Below are 15498 nucleotides of genomic sequence, written 5' to 3' on the forward strand. Positions count from 1 at the left end.
CTCATCCCTTCCCACAGGGCCAGTATGAGGGCAGGGATCTGTGGCACCCTGCTGGTGACAAGCCAGTATCTCAGCTCTCCTAACACTGTCCCCTCCTCCCCTAAGGGGTGCTTTCTTTGATTGGTTTTTGTTTTATCCTGAGGCGGGAAAAACTAACCGATCTTATAGTCTTCTAAAACTATTATTTATGACATAAAGTGTCCGTCCCGCATTATTTAGAACTCAGAATTTTTTTTTTATATTCAAAATCTGAAATTTAATTTTTTTCTCTTAAAATATCGTCTTTGCCATGAGTTCAAAAACCTTACTTGGGAGTCACAGGCCAAGACCTGACTTTTCTTACTCTGGTTCTACTACGAGAATCATCCCTTGGCAGTGGGTACAGAGTTTCAAAAAGAGGACCTGGAGATAAAGAGAAATGGCTGAAGAAAAAATTATTGAGACTATCTCGATGAGTGTCTTGAAATACTATCCAGTTACATGTATATAAAAGATGGACAACTATAAAAGTTGGCCACAATTTCTTTATTTAGCATTGTTTCACTAAAAGATTTAAAATCAACGTTCAACCCTTAACCTATGAATAGTGTAAATACTTAAAAGTCTCTCCTTGTTTCTTTTGTATTTTAAAAAAACCTTGTTGTCTATTTTTAGCAAGCTTACTACTTCTATGTTTTCTTTGCCGTGACTGTGACATCTGCCTTAGGTATTAGGCTCCTCTGGAGCAGAGGCTGTATTTTTCCCAGGAACTACACTCATTTCCTGATAGATTGGTTCTGGCAGCTCTCCCGTCTCCTCCTCTAACTCCTGCAAGATATGCGGCTCCCTTTTCCCACTATCCCCAAATACAATCCTAGACTCCAGCCAAAATTGTCTACTTGCAGTTCATTTATTCATGAATAACTGTGGGGAATCAACCATATGACATTTGTTGGCAGGCAGAAAAGTAGTAGAGTAGTAATATGTCATGTTTGTCGAGCACTAGGCATTGCCCACTTTTCTTAGTGTTTTATATGTATTTCACTAAGTTGTCCCAACTCTTTAAGGCATATACTGTTATTATCTCCATTTTACAGCTGAGGAGTACAAGTCTCTGAGAGGTTAGGCATCTTGCCAAAGTTACCGGGGCTAGAGCCATGATTCCAGCCCATCCAGTCCAGCTCCAAAACCCACACTCCTAATCTCCACACTGCCTCAGACCCCAAGAGGTTTGTCAAATTTCTACCGAAACTCAAGGGATTCTTAGGTAGAACTAAGTCAAATATGACTGATGTTAGGAAGCTACTGTCTACTTAAGTGTGTAGTGACTTCCCTGGGCGAGTGAGTTGGACAGCAATATTGTTTTGGTTGGTCTTCAGCACTCTGCCATAGGGAAGCAGCCCTTCCTGGAGGCTTATGAGTTCCTTCTCCTTGGTGGTGTGTCCTTGCAGAGACGTTGGGTGAATGAAGTTATCAGAGTTTGAAATCACTTCCCCACAATATTCCACAACTTTTTCTGATCTCTCTTATTCCCACCAAGTAACCAACTTATTATTCCACGCACAGCACTTTACCATTTACCGACCTAAGGCTCTGCCCTCTGTCTCACTATGGGAGGCTATTGGACTTACAGGTACCACCAAGTACATTCTAACATCCCATTGATTTCCAGTCTGAGAATATCAAGTGGAGAGAGTAATAACATCACGGAGCCATGGCTCCTGTCATGGTCAGGGAGAGGAAGCTGGGGGCCCCCCAAAGGGAAAGCAATGGCCCAGTACGGTGGTAGTCAGGGTGAGGGCAAAGGGGGAGCAGAAGCTGAGCAGACTGGAAAGGTCAAGCTGTGGGACGAAAACAGCATGCAGGAATGAAAAGAGCAAAACCAGTGAATAGTCAAGGCCAGAATCCAATAGAATGAGAGCAGAACAATTTCAACACCCAAAAAGAGGTGACTGAAGTGTCCAATTAAACAAGGGCGTTACCTCAGTCCTTTGAATAGGCACATGGGTCAACCCAATCTTTTGTTTCTGAACTTCTTTCGGAACCCCTATCTTTTCTGAAAGGAAGATACGGTATCATAATATCATTAGGGTAGAGGGGTGTTTTATGGAACCCAAGAGCATGAGGATAGCTGGGTCTCAGAAGCGTGCAAGGATGTGGAACCCTCAGAGGCCCTCTCTCTTCGCTGTCTCTGCATTTCTGCTTTATTCTTCACTCTCTGTTTCTATTGCTTTTTCTAGGACCACAACGCTCCTTAACTTGGGTGTTAGAGGCCCATCCAGATTCTCTCTCTGGATTTCAGTTTTACATTTCAGGAAGAAAAGATTCTCTGGTTGGCCTAGTCTGGTCAGGTACTACCCTTGGACTAAACAATTGTGCCTAGGTTTGGGGTCAAGTTGTAGTAGCATGGCTGGTGAGAACCTACTATGGGGGTTGGGCCCCTCCTTCAGTTTTACCATCTCCCAGGCCAGTCTGTGTTGCTGTAAGGATCAGATTAGAGAATATATATGAAAAGCTGCCATGAAAATGGAAAGTACTGTTACAATGGCTGAAATGTGTAACCATAAGGAAATATTTGAAGCCCAAATTGCTTTTGTGGTAATATTATTAGTTTCCATGCATTATAAAGATACCCTAGATATATAGAGTCCTGTAAATTGGAATCAATTTGCTTCTTCTGAGATTTCATTTTAAACCTTTTGCTTGCAAAGGATGCAGTGAGAGAAGGGCAGGCTTTCCAAGAACAGGTCTCCTGATTTATAGAGAAGAAAAGTCTAGAATTGGAGGGAGCAGGGAGAGACACAGAGACAGTCATTATTTGGCATCCAAAAAGTTAACAGAGGAAACTGTTAAGCACCAATCAAGGATGTGTGAAGGGGAAAGTGGCTGGATTTTAAGTTTCATCTATAGAATCTATCTTCCAGAAAAGAAGCCAGTTGTACACCCTGGAGAGGATGCTTTGTGTTGCTAGTGATAATTGCTCCTCATTAACTCGGCCATAAAGACGCGGTGTGCTGTGCATAGAGGTAGATGTGGCTGCTTTCTTCTAGTTAAATGCTAATTATTTTAGACCATACGGTTCTTGGGCTGTAGATTTTTATTATTAAATTTCCTGACTCCTCTTCCATTGTAAAAAGCAAACAAATAAACAAACAAAAGGTAACTCAAAAGAAAAATATCATAAGCTTTCATTTAAAAATGTTTCAGGGATTCTTACACTTGAGATTACAGCACCTATTTTTAGCTGATAAAGCTTTAAATTCCATTCTATTTTACACTTAAAATTCAAAGGGCCAAGTAGATTGATTGTTTTACTTGTAACGCTGTGTTGCCCAGAGTAAATTGTTTAACTTCTTTGTGCTTTTTGAGGAGGAGAGGTAACATCTTACGTCTTGAGTGTTTCTGGGGCTTTAAGCATAAAAACCATGCTAGAGCATAAAGTAGCTCATGACACAGTGTTTTTCTCTGCCTTGATGACAGTGCATCACAGAATTTTAATTATTAATGTGTTGTTCAGATGTGTCCAAATGCTTCCCTTTTAAAAGAAAAAGGCAATGGAAAATGGAGTAACTGGGATGACACTAGAAATTAAATGTAGGGCCACCTTTCTGAGATCTGTAAGTAGTTCAGAATAGAGATGGAGGTGATCAAGGAGGAAAGAACCAAGTAGGAATAATCAGGTTAAACAGTAAGAAGATCAAGAATAAATAAAAGGGACTTCCCTGGTGGCGCAGTGGATAAGAATCCGCCGGCCAATGCAGGGGACGTGGGTTTGATCCTTGGTCCGGGAAGATCTCACATGCTGTGGAACAACTAAGCCAACTACTGAGCCCACGTGCCACAACTACTGAAGCCCACACAGCTAGAACCCATGCTCTGCAACAAGAGAAGCCACCACAATGAGAAGCCCACACACCACAATGAAGAGTAGCCCCAACTCACCGCAGCTAGAGAAAGCCTGTGTGCAGCAAAAAAGACCCAACACAGCCAAAAATAAATAAAATTAAATCTAAAAAAAAAAAAGAATAAATAAAGGATGTTAAGAGAAGACGTGCAGGGGTGTGTGTGTGTGTGTGTGTGTGCGCACACACACGCACACACACCCCAAAGAACAAAAACTAAATAACATATTTGAACCTTAGAATTAAACAGAGAAAATTTCCCTGTGGATCTGTTGACATCTTCTACAGGAAAAAAAAAATTACTTCTACCAGAATTTTTCAAGGAAGTGTATGCGGATGGATATTCTTGAACTGACAACGAGTCAGTTGGTCCACAAAAATGGATAACTTAGTCAGAGCCAGACAATGGTAGAGGAAATACACCCGGGGAAACAAGATAGACATGATCCCAATCCTTGAGGAGCTTCTTGTCTAAAGGAGAGAGATACATAAACAAAAATAGCAGTCAATGATAGGGCTACAGAGGAATAACACAGGGTACATCCAGGAGCTTATTAGAGGTGCACCTAACCTGGAGGGTGGGGGAGCCTGGGAAGGCAGAGAATTGCATGTTCAATGGCCCTGGGTGAGGAAATGTTACCGAATCCAAGCTTGCTCTGCTCGCCGCATGACAGGCCAATAATCAGAGATGAGGTGTTGAGGCAAGGAATACTACTTTATTCGGAAAGCTGGCAGACTAAGAAGATGGCAGACTAGTGTCTCAAAAGAACCATCTCATTGGCGTCTGGATGCCAGTTTCTTTTATAGAACAGAGACGGGGAGGAAGTGAGGAAGTAAAGTAAAAAGGCCATTTGTCTTGCAAAATATCTCCTGGAATGGCCAGCCTCCAGGAGGGGACATGTTAATTTCTTCTTTCCTGCAGGCATCCGCAGGTGGACAGGGTCTGATTGTCTCCCTGTGAGCTGAACAAAGGCACTTTAGTTTAACATTCAGGTGGAGGGGCAGGGTTCCCTGAGGCAGGCCATTATGTATGCCAATAGCTATAGACAATACCCTTTTAGTGATTATAGCAACAAAAAGCAATGAAGAGCAAAGGTTAAAGTAAAAGAAACAGATCCAACATGGAGTCAGATTTTCTTCTTCCCTGTTACAGAAAGGGAGCATGGACTTCTGCATTCCTGAGCTCCCCTAGACTGTCCACCAGTAACCGTGAGGGAAGTCCTCATTAGCAACTGTGGTTTAAAGGAAAATGTTTTGAACTTGAAGTCAGACCAGTTCTAGATCCACCATTAAAAGTTGTGGGATCCTGAGCTTCCTCATCTCAGTTTCCTTGTCTGTAAATTGGAAATAATAAAATATTTCCATGATTCTAAGTGACTGGAAGCTGCATTATCAATTTAATAAGAAATTTTCAAGGTAAGCATGGAGAGAGAAGTATGTGTCAATTGTAGTATACGTCCCAATTTCAGCAACATTAAAATGTAAAAATACGTACATCATAAAATTAAGAAAATGTGGTGATCTTCCAGAGTTGTTGTGAGGATTAAATGAGATTATATACAAGAATATAATTTCACACTGTGCTGTGGACTGAATGTCTGCATTCCCCAAAATTCATATGTAGAAATCCTAACCACCCATGTAATATATTAGGAAGGGGGGCCTTTGGGAGGTCCTTAGGTCATAAGGGTGGCTCCCTTGTGAGTGGGATTAGTGCCCTTGTAAGGAGAGACAGGAGAGCTTGCTCTGCCCTCCCTCTCTCCATGTGAGGATACATAAAGAAGGTAGCTGTCTGGCATCGAGGAAGTGTGTTCTCACCCGACACCAGACCTGCCAGTGCCTTGATCATAGACTTCTCAGCCTCTAGAACTGTGAGAAGTAAATTCAGTTGTTTAAGCCACCCGGTCTATGACATTTTTGTTATAGCAGCCTGAACAGACGAAGACACACTGTCAAGTCCTACAGTGGAAGTATTATTACTTGCCTCACCATCTGCATGAGGCCCAGACTTTAACAAAATACTAATGACCTGAAAAAACGGATATGCCGTTCAATCTTGGGATCAAATTTCTTCGTAAGAGTCATTTTTATTAAGGAGGTTATATCATTCTTAACAACTAATATGCAGAGGCTTTTAGAACTAAAAGGAAATTTAAAGTTCAATGAATTCTATTCTTAAATTTATAATAGTAAAAAACTGAGGATCAGAGAAGTAAGATTGCTTTTCTGTATACACATGGTACATGACTCCGTTGGGACAGAAAGAGGACTTTTTATAGACGATGTTGACAACCGTTAGTGATTATGGCTATGGTGAACTCTTGGAATCGCTGTGTAACCTCAGCTCCTACACAGCAGCTGAAGGATGCCAATCCCCCCAGTAAGCAATGCCTTAGCAACAGTGTGGTACAAGGTTAAGCTGATTTAGGGGGATCGGGGATGATTTAGGGGGATGGGATTGGGGGGGGAATGGGATGGGGGCAGGTGGGAAAGGCATAGGTGGAGAATTCTGAAGTATTAGATGAGCTTCCTCCCCATGGGAAACAAAATCATGCTCAGTCTGAGGGACAGAGTTGCTGGAATTGTCGGTCCTTCTGTACAGGGGTGTTTCCATACCCCTCCAGGAGCCCTTCCCCCCCAACACCCCCCCCCCCAAGCCGTCTGAAAATGACAAAGCCGAGGAGGTCTCTCAGACACATGACCACTGGTTGGGGTGGGGAGTGAGGCATGTCTGTTCACACTAGAACCATAAGAGGTTATTATTTTCTTTGTAGTCACCAGGAAGGCTGAGTTGGGCTGGGGTGATGACACTGCTAGCATCACAAGCAGTGCATTTGTGAATGAGTCAAGCACACACCTACCTACACCCATGTCCCCCCCGCCCCAGCGCCCCTCAGCAGCGTAGCAACGCTGTAGCAACTCTCTTATCAAAGCACTGCAGGCAGGACGCAGCACTTTGTGGCTCTATCTATAGAAGGCAGATGAGGACGGGGTTGTCACCATCCCCCATCTGGGGATACTGACGCCTGGTTACATCATTGTTCTAAGCTCCCTGCAGATGACGAGAAGTCCAGTCTGTTGTTTTAACTCTGCGTTGCTCTATCTGGCACGCGGTTGGCCTGCTCTTCAACTTCAAGACAAACTGGAAACAGGCTGCCCGACAGTGGGCAAAGCTGAACTGAAGAGTCACAGGATTTTAGAGCAGGAAGTCGGGTATGCAATCTGTGTTTACCTACGACGACTTCGTTGAGTTCTCAACACAGAAGTATCATTGCAACCGTCCCTGACAGATGCAGGATCAGAGACTGGGAAAGCGTAGTCAGACCGCTCAGGGTGGGGGGAACTGGTTCGTAAAGGAGCTGAGATTCCCACCCGGGATCCTGACTCGCAGAGTTCTGTCAGGGCCGCGTCAGCACGCCTCCCCCCCAGGGTTCCCCCTGCGCGCGGCCCCGTCCCCAGGCACCGGGCCTGCCCAGGACTTCGGCTCCGCGCCCGGCGCTGCGGCGCCTCCCCAGCCTTTGTTTGAGTGCCGGAGAGCCCGGGAACAGAGAGAGGCGTGACTTCAATATTCCTGTGGTTTTTGAGCAAGCGATTGCCTAACCTGTGTCTGTCTCACGCCCGTAGGCAGAGCCGGCTGCGCTGCGAGCGCTTCCCTGGGCGCGCGCGGCCTCCCCACCCATCCTTCCCCGTACACCAAGCAGCCAGGGCCGCGGGTGGGAGGCTCTCCTCGTGGCTGGCGTGGCGGAGCGTGGAGATCTTTTTCATTCATAAAACGAACATCCCCGCTCGCTGCCTTCCCGCCGGCCTTATACCACGCCATCCGCGGCCGGTCAGGCCTGGGTCCCGGGGAATCTGCTCCGAGGGCCAAGGGGCCTAAAGTGGCCCTTTGCGCGTTCCGCCGGGAAGCCCCATTTTATAAACCCCGTGTCGTGTCCTCCCTCTGCAGAGACGACTGACATGGATTGCGGAGGAACACTCGCGACTGAAGAGACGAGATGGCTTGTGGTTCAACTCACAAGTAAAACCTCACCCTTTGACTTCAGGCTGTCCGACATTTTGTGGCTTGCATTTTTTGGAGCGACGGTCAACTGGGCTACCTCTCCATTTGTAAACAACCGGCTTTCTAGGTCCCTGTTGTCCCCCTTTTATGGCGGCAGGTGGGATCAGGGGAGTGGGCGGGAGGGATGCTGGCAGGGGCGGGGCGGGCCAGGTCGCTGCGCTAATTTAAGATGCGACCTCCATCCAGATAAGAGCTTGCTGTTAACAGCGGTTTTCTCTGCGAACCCTTAAAATTGCCCCAGGACTCCCCTAGCAGCGAGAGGCGAGCCCTCATTCGCCGAGTGGGCCCCCCTCGCCCCTCCTTTGCCCCCTCCCTGCCGCTCCTCTCGGCCCTGGAAATTACAACTCCTCGGCGCACGGCGCCGGCAGGAGGCGGCGGCGGCACGGAGACCGGAGGAGATTCCCGAGCCAGCCGGGCGCTCGCCCTCCACCCGCGGGCGGCCGCGTCGCACGGCCAAGGTCACAGGCGCCGCAGGAGCAGCGGCGGCGAACCGGAGCAGCGGGGCCGTGCTGGCCACGGAAAGAAGGCCCCGGGGCGCGTTCGGCCCGCGTCGGCAGCGGCCGCAGAAGGAGGCGAGAGAAGGTCTCCGGGCCGGCGGGGCCCCCCGAGGTAGTCGCGGGCGCAGAGGCCCGGCAGCTGAAGGCCCCCGGGTCGGCGAGAGCGGAGCTCGGGCTCCAGCGTCGGCTCCCGGGCGCTGTCCGCCGCCTCGTGGTGCTGAACCCAGCCGCGGGCCAAGAGGCCTGCTCGCCCGCCTTCTCACCTACAGATCGCCCGGACTGGCGGTGGCCACCGGCCAGAGCAAAAGGGGCCCCTGGGCAGCTGCCCACTGCACCCGAGGGGCTGAAACAGGAGAGCCAGCGAACCTCAGCCCGGCAGCCGGTCCTCATGTGGAGAGGAGACGCGCGCAGCCGCCGGCGGCGGCGCTGCTGCTGATTCATCCCCTAGAGCATCTCGCAGGCCACCGCGAGGGCAGCCGACCAGCTCCGGACTCTGGCCGCAGGTTGCAGCCGCTGGTGCAGGAGCCTCGCGGGCAGCAGGTGAGGACCCGCTCTCCTTCCTCTTGCCCCCAGTCGTCCGTGGGCGGTGGCCCCAGGACTGAGAGAGGGGCGTGCCCCCGGCTTGCAAAGCAGTCATGCCCGTGTGACGCGCCCGCCTCCCCCTCACTGGTGCTAGCCACGCTTGCTCGCCTCTGCCCGTCTCCGGGGCTTGGGCCGTTCCACCCTCCGCGCCGAGCCGCTCTCTCCGCCGGCGCAGCGATGGAGGAGGAGCTGAAGTGCCCCGTGTGCGGCTCGCTGTTTCGGGAGCCCATCATCTTGCCATGTTCCCACAACGTCTGCCTGCCTTGCGCCCGAACCATCGCGGTGCAGACCCCGGACGGCGAGCAGCACCTGCCCCCGCCGCTCCTGCACTCCCGGGGCTCAGGGCTGCCCGCAGGCGCCGCCGCCGCCGCCGCCGCCGCCGCCGCGCCCCTTCCGGACCACGAGACGCCGGCTGGCCCGGCCTGCGGCGGCGGCGGCAGCGGGAGCGCGGCCGGCGGCGACCACGCGGACAAGCTGAGCTTGTACAGTGAGACAGACAGCGGTTACGGCTCTTACACCCCGAGCCTCAAGTCCCCCAACGGGGTTCGCGTGCTGCCCACGGTGCCTGCGCCGCCCGGCTCCTCGGCCGCCGCCGCCCGGGGCGCCGCCTGCTGCTCGCTGCCCTCGGCCTCCTCGAGCTCCATCACGTGCCCGCAGTGCCACCGCAGCGCCTCCCTGGACCACCGCGGCCTGCGCGGCTTCCGGCGCAACCGACTGCTAGAGGCCATCGTGCAGCGCCATCAGCAGGGCCGCGGGGCCGCGCACGGGGCGTCCGCAGCCGCTGCCGTGGCCGTGTGCCAGTTGTGCGACCGCACCCCGCCCGAGCCGGCCGCCACGCTCTGCGAGCAGTGCGACGTGCTCTACTGCGCTGCCTGCCAGCTCAAGTGCCATCCATCCCGGGGACCCTTCGCCAAGCACCGCCTGGTGTCGCCGCCGCCACCGCCGCGCGCGCCCGCCGAGGCCGCCTCTGCGTCTCCAGGCGCCGCCCAGGGCGCCCCCAGCGCAGGCGGAAGCTGCAAGAGCCCGGGCGCCACCGGCGCCGGAGCGGCGGGGGGCGGCGCGGCCCGCAAGTACGCTACGTGCCCTGACCACGAAATGGAGAACTACAGCATGTATTGCGTGAGCTGCCGAGCCCCGGTGTGCTATCTGTGTCTGGAGGAGGGCCGGCACGGCAAGCACGAGGTGAAGCCGCTGGGGGCCATGTGGAAACAGCACAAGGTGAGCGCCCGCGGGGCAGGGCATGGGGCACGGACGCCAAGAAAAGGGCGCTCCCTTTCGTTAAATAAGCTCCAAGTACTCTGAGCTGAGTGTTGGAGATGGGAAGGGCATGGAAAGACGACACCCTAGGTCCCCTCGCGCCTGAGGCTTTATGATTCCACCCAAAAGTCGTCTAGAATGCAGAAGCAGGATTCGTTCACTCCCCAAATTGACTAATAAATTACCTTGATGGCCCCTCTGGGTTTATGACACCTAGGGCCCCCTTCCTCTCTCTAAAAAGTTCATTTTTTTTTCTTTTCTTTTTTTCTTTCTTTTTTTTTTTAAAGTACAAGTGTTACCACCTGCTTGCAGGAAAATGTCCGATGCCACCCGTGCTTGGTTAATCTTCTCTGAAGGCAGGAAGGATTCTATCCCAACTCTCAGTGAAGGGATACACTATCTCCCTTAGAGCAGAATTCCCATCAGCTTCTAGAGCAGAAAGTTTCCTACTCTCTCAGCTAGTCTCCAGCACTTTCTAACCCCAGAATGCCTCTCAGCTTAAAGGGAAGATGTAATTCTTCATGCGCCTTATTTGAGACTTCGGGCGTGTGCCCTGTTAAGGAGGGAACCCACTGAGAGACCTTCTCTTCCTGGGACTCCAGGTGGCAGGAGTGCGGTGGAGTAAGCACTTAGTAGGACAGCCAGGGGCACTCATCTGCTGGCCGCTGAGGGCCATCTTCCCAGGGACTTGCCTGCAGGTGCCACCTCCCAAGTGGGAAGGAACAGCCGCTACAGGCAACTCTCACACACTTGTGGTGGCCAGTGTATCCTCATAGCTGACACCGAAGGAGAGAAGCCTTCAAACTCAGGGCAGGCCCTCGATCAGACCCCAAGGCAAGAGTGGGGTCAGCTTTTCTACCATTCACCTTAATTTCCTACTCAAAGGCCAGGCCGTGCAACTGGACTCACTGCCGAGGTCAGCGATCCGGGTCCTTTGTTCAAGGACTCCAACTGCAAATTTGGACCTTTATCACTCAGTATCCTCTTTCCAGTAAACTCTTACCCCACAAAGAGGCAGGAGATCTCCAAAGAGCCCAACAGGAAGTATGTATTCTGACTGAGGAGGAAAAACACGAGAAAGTAAGGCAACTTGCTATGGTCCTCTCATATCATCCAACTGGAAATGGACAAAAAGGGGAGCATAGATGGGAGGAGAAGAAGGGACCAACCATTCATACTATAGATTTATTACATACAGTTACTGTATAATTTCTGCTACAACATGCCTGTTGTTACTGTAACTCAACATTTTCAAACAAAAAAATTAGGAAAGAACAAATGAGGAACACTTCAGAAATCCACCTCGGAAAGGGAAATTTGCATAGTAGTTTAGGAAAGGGCGATCTGGAGTCAAATCCCTAATTCTAGAGCAGCGGTTCTCATTTGGGAACAGTTTCACTCCCCCTCCAGGACATTGCCCATGTCTGGAGACAACTCTGGTTATCCCACTTAGGAGTTGCTACTGGCACCTAGGGGTAGAGGCCAAGGAGGCTGCTAAACAGGCTACAGGGCACAGAAAACCTCCCACAAAACAATAACCCAGAAAAATATCAACAGTGCCTCTGAGAGAAACCCTGTTGTAAGTTACACAGACCTGGATCCAAATCTCAGCATTTGTAATTGACTTGCTATAAGCGTTTAGGCACAGTTTGAAGCCCACTGAATAATATCTAACTCAGATAATTGTTGTTGGGAGTAAGTATAATGCTGTATGTTTAGCCTCTAGCACAGTACCCAACTCACAGTAACCGATATATATTATTTATCATTATTATTATTATAGTGCTAATACCACCAAACTTGCAGAAAGCTATAGGGCAGTAGCAAAGAGTACTTCTCTGACTTCAGTGACTTGGTAACCTGGTGAACACATGAGCTGGTAGTGTTTATGTTGAGTCCTAAAATAGCTTGGAGCTGAATGAGAATGTCTGCTGAGTGAGTTATCATTCATATGACATTTTGTTGCATATTGCTTCAGGGTAATTGTAGCTGCCGTGCTTATTTCATCTTTCAAGTGAAAAGAGTCATTTTACAAATAAAGAACTCTTTTGCAAAGAGGCTGTGATCAATTACCAAGACAAGGTTCACATTCAGATTTTAGGAGCTGGTAAATTTTCGCAGCCTAGAAGGCTAGAACTAATTCTGGGTGTTGCCACCCAAACTTTTAGACTTAGTGAAGAGTGGAAACCAAAACGCATTGAGATGAGTTTGCAGTCTTAAAAGAGATTAAGCCTCTTACCTGGAAAAGTGAGTTGGATAATGCCCAAATGGTTTCAAGAACCAAGATCATGCAGGGAAAACATTGGTCGTCCTTGATTTGGTGTCCACAGCAGTTTTATAACATTTCTATCTGAAGAAATATGGAAAGAATATGTGATATTTGCTCAATAGAGTTCGACAGTTATCTGTGGGAAACACAGCCAAGCAGAATCTAAATGTCTCAATTTAATGCCACATCTTCAGGGAACTAAGACATCCTCTTAAGTCCAGAAGGAATTCTCTGAGATACTTTTGTGAAAAGCTGTTTTCAAGAATGAGAAGAAGTTCTGCTGTTCTCTTTCAGCAGGTGCTGTTTTTCTACAGAAAGGGAAATCATTCAGTGCTTCTTATGAGCATCTCAGCTAGGGGCTGGAGATCAAAAGATAACAGAGGGAGCCTTGATGGACCGTTTGGTCTTGCTTTGTGGGCAGGCGTCTAGACCACCATTGTGAGCTGTGAAGGTGATTACTTTTGAAAGATAAATTAGTGCACTCAATTTCACACTCCCACCAGGGCAGTTTAAATTCTTTAGTAAAACTTAAAAGTCTCTGGATTTTGTTGTTCTTGTCGTCGTCGTCGTAGTCTAAAAATCCCAGGAGCCATGACAAAGCTTGGTACACTACCAGAACGAGAATCAGGACAGAAATATTTCCCTAACATCCCTATGACTGGAGAAGCCTTAAACAAAGCTTTAATTCCTCTCTAGCACGACTGGAGCTTGCCATCTAATTAGTGATTCTTAGGGAGAGAGACATGTAAGTGACACTGAAATCTACTTTGAAACAAGATTGATAATCACTTTTCAAAAAAAGTGTAAACGCACTGCTATATTTTAAATGGATGACCAGCAAGGACCTACTGTACAGCAGAGGGAACTCTGCTCAGTGTTATGTGGCAGCCTGGATGGGAGGGGAGTCTGGGGGAGAATGGATACGTGTATAGGTATGGCTGAGTCCCTTTGCTGTGCACCTGAAACTATCACAACGTTGTTAATTAGCTATACTCCAGTATAAAATAAAAAGGTAAAAGAAAAAAAAACAGTGTAAACACTTTAGGTCTTGGCCAAACACATTTTTAGATGATTCTCCTGGAAGAGGATTAATAATTTCAAAGAACTTCTGATGTGAAGAAACTATACGTTGTGAAAGATAGGACAGGGAAGGGAAGCTTTCCATGAGTGCTTTTGTCTTTTTGCCTATTGACTGTGGAATTCCAATTTTCCTGAAACCAGAAGGAGAGGGTCACTGTGGGATGTACCTCTTCCTAGTGTGACATGTCACAGAATGTCGGCAACCACTGTAATTCCTGCTGGGTGCAGGACTCTGAATTAAAAATGGTTAAAAGTTGATTCTTGAACTGAGGAAGGGAACACTGGATAAGCCCTTCCTCAGAAGTCTTTTGAGAACCATGGACAATAGAATAGAATAGAATCAAAACAAAAATCTCATTGTACCCCAGGATTACTGTTCCCAATGAGTCAAGCACTTCACAAGAGCAAAGGAGATAGTGAGGTCTAGAAATCACAGGAAAGCCAGGACTTCAGGTTACTCCCATGCCCCAAGGATCTGCCAGAGGATACTTGGCTTCTTAGAAGCCTGGGCCTACCTTATTTTATCAAAGAGATAAAGAAAAGCTTTTAGCCTTTAAAGCCTCAGAGGAAAGACTTCCTCCATTAAAAGAGATAACACATAGATGCCCAAAGCAGAACGTGTAATCATAACTGTATATGATCATAAGTATACTTATTCGAATATTTGTAGTACATCATAACACAGGGAATAGATGCGCTGTCAAGAATTACAGAGGTAGAGATGTAGAGATTAACTATGAACCCCAAATTCCAGTTTGCAGAGAAAAAACATTTCTAACATTTTGGAGTTTTTTCTTCTAGAATTCTATTGTATATTTATTTTGTAACTGTCTTTCTTTTTTTCGTCTAATCATACCGTACAAATATCTTTCCTGTCAGTTAATGAACATCACTTTTCCGTTGTAAGGATTTATTATTTTGCTTGATCCACACCCTGATGCTGGGCTCATCTAGGTGTTTTCAGTCTTTTGCTGTTAGGAACGTTTTTCAAGTTAAACCCATGCCTTTCTTCTTAATAATCTCCTCAGGTTAAGTTTCTAAATATGGAGTTGCTGTATCAAAGGAGAACTGTCTTCCAGACATCTGATTCACGTTGCCAAATTGCCTTGCAAAACGTTTATACCTATTTTTTCTCCCAACAGCAAAATTATATAAAAAATTAAAAATTCATGTAAACAGGGACCATTGGGGAAAACAATAAGGTGGATTGCCTTGTTTCTAGCAATAACTGTTGGCTACTTTCATTACATTATTGTTAGAACTATTTTTTAAAAGGGGATCACAAGTATCTAGATTTTTATATTTTTAACTACCAGTTAGTGATCTGCCTTCCGTCAAAAACTGCTTTAATAGGCGTAACTAGTGCCTGAATAGCCCCTTTTGGATTTTAAGGCCCCTGAAAAGACCAAGCCTTCAGGGCCCATCTAAGGCACTTAAAAAAATTTTTTTTTATTTCTTTATTTTTATTTTTGGCTGCATTGGATCTTCATTGCTGCGCACAGGCTGTCTCTAGTTGCGTTGAGCAGGGGTGTGCGGGCTTCTCATTGCGGTGGCTTCTCTTGTTGCGGAGCACGGGCTCTAGGAGCGCGGGCTTCAGTAGGTGTGGCATGTGGGCTCAGTAGTGGTGGCTCGCGGGCTCTAGAGCGCAGGCTCAGTAGTTGTGGCGTGTGGGCTTAGTTCCTCCTTGGCGTGTGGGATCTTCCCGGACCAGGGCTCGAACCCATGTGCCCTGCATTGGCAGGCGGATTCGTAATCACTGCGCCACCAGGGAAGGCCCTAAGGCACTTTTGAGTGGGGTCTGAACAGGGAAAAAGAGGGTTAGGTAGAGAGAAATGCTTGGCAAAAATCTTCTGGGAGGTCTGAAGTCTCTAT

At 48.2% G+C, this 15498-nt stretch overlaps 1 protein-coding gene across 3 annotated transcripts in view; it reads left to right on the forward strand.

The window, feature by feature from the left end:
- Positions 1–9197: 9197 nt before the first annotated feature.
- TRIM67 (tripartite motif containing 67) overlaps positions 9198–15498 on the forward strand; it is a 47379-nt gene continuing 41078 nt past the window's right edge. For 2 of the 3 annotated variants that reach the window (XM_029200940.1, XM_029200938.1), the window contains exon 1: positions 9198–10238. In XM_029200940.1, coding sequence (XP_029056773.1) covers positions 9198–10238 — 1041 coding nt within the window. The remainder of the gene's footprint in view (positions 10239–15498) is intronic. The other variant, XM_029200941.1, reaches the window with a different exon arrangement.

The sequence above is a fragment of the Monodon monoceros genome, unplaced genomic scaffold (genome assembly GCF_005190385.1).
Source record: "Monodon monoceros isolate NGI ecotype Baffin Bay Population unplaced genomic scaffold, NGI_Narwhal_1 Super_Scaffold_4, whole genome shotgun sequence".
Classification (NCBI taxonomy): Eukaryota; Metazoa; Chordata; class Mammalia; order Artiodactyla; family Monodontidae; genus Monodon; species Monodon monoceros.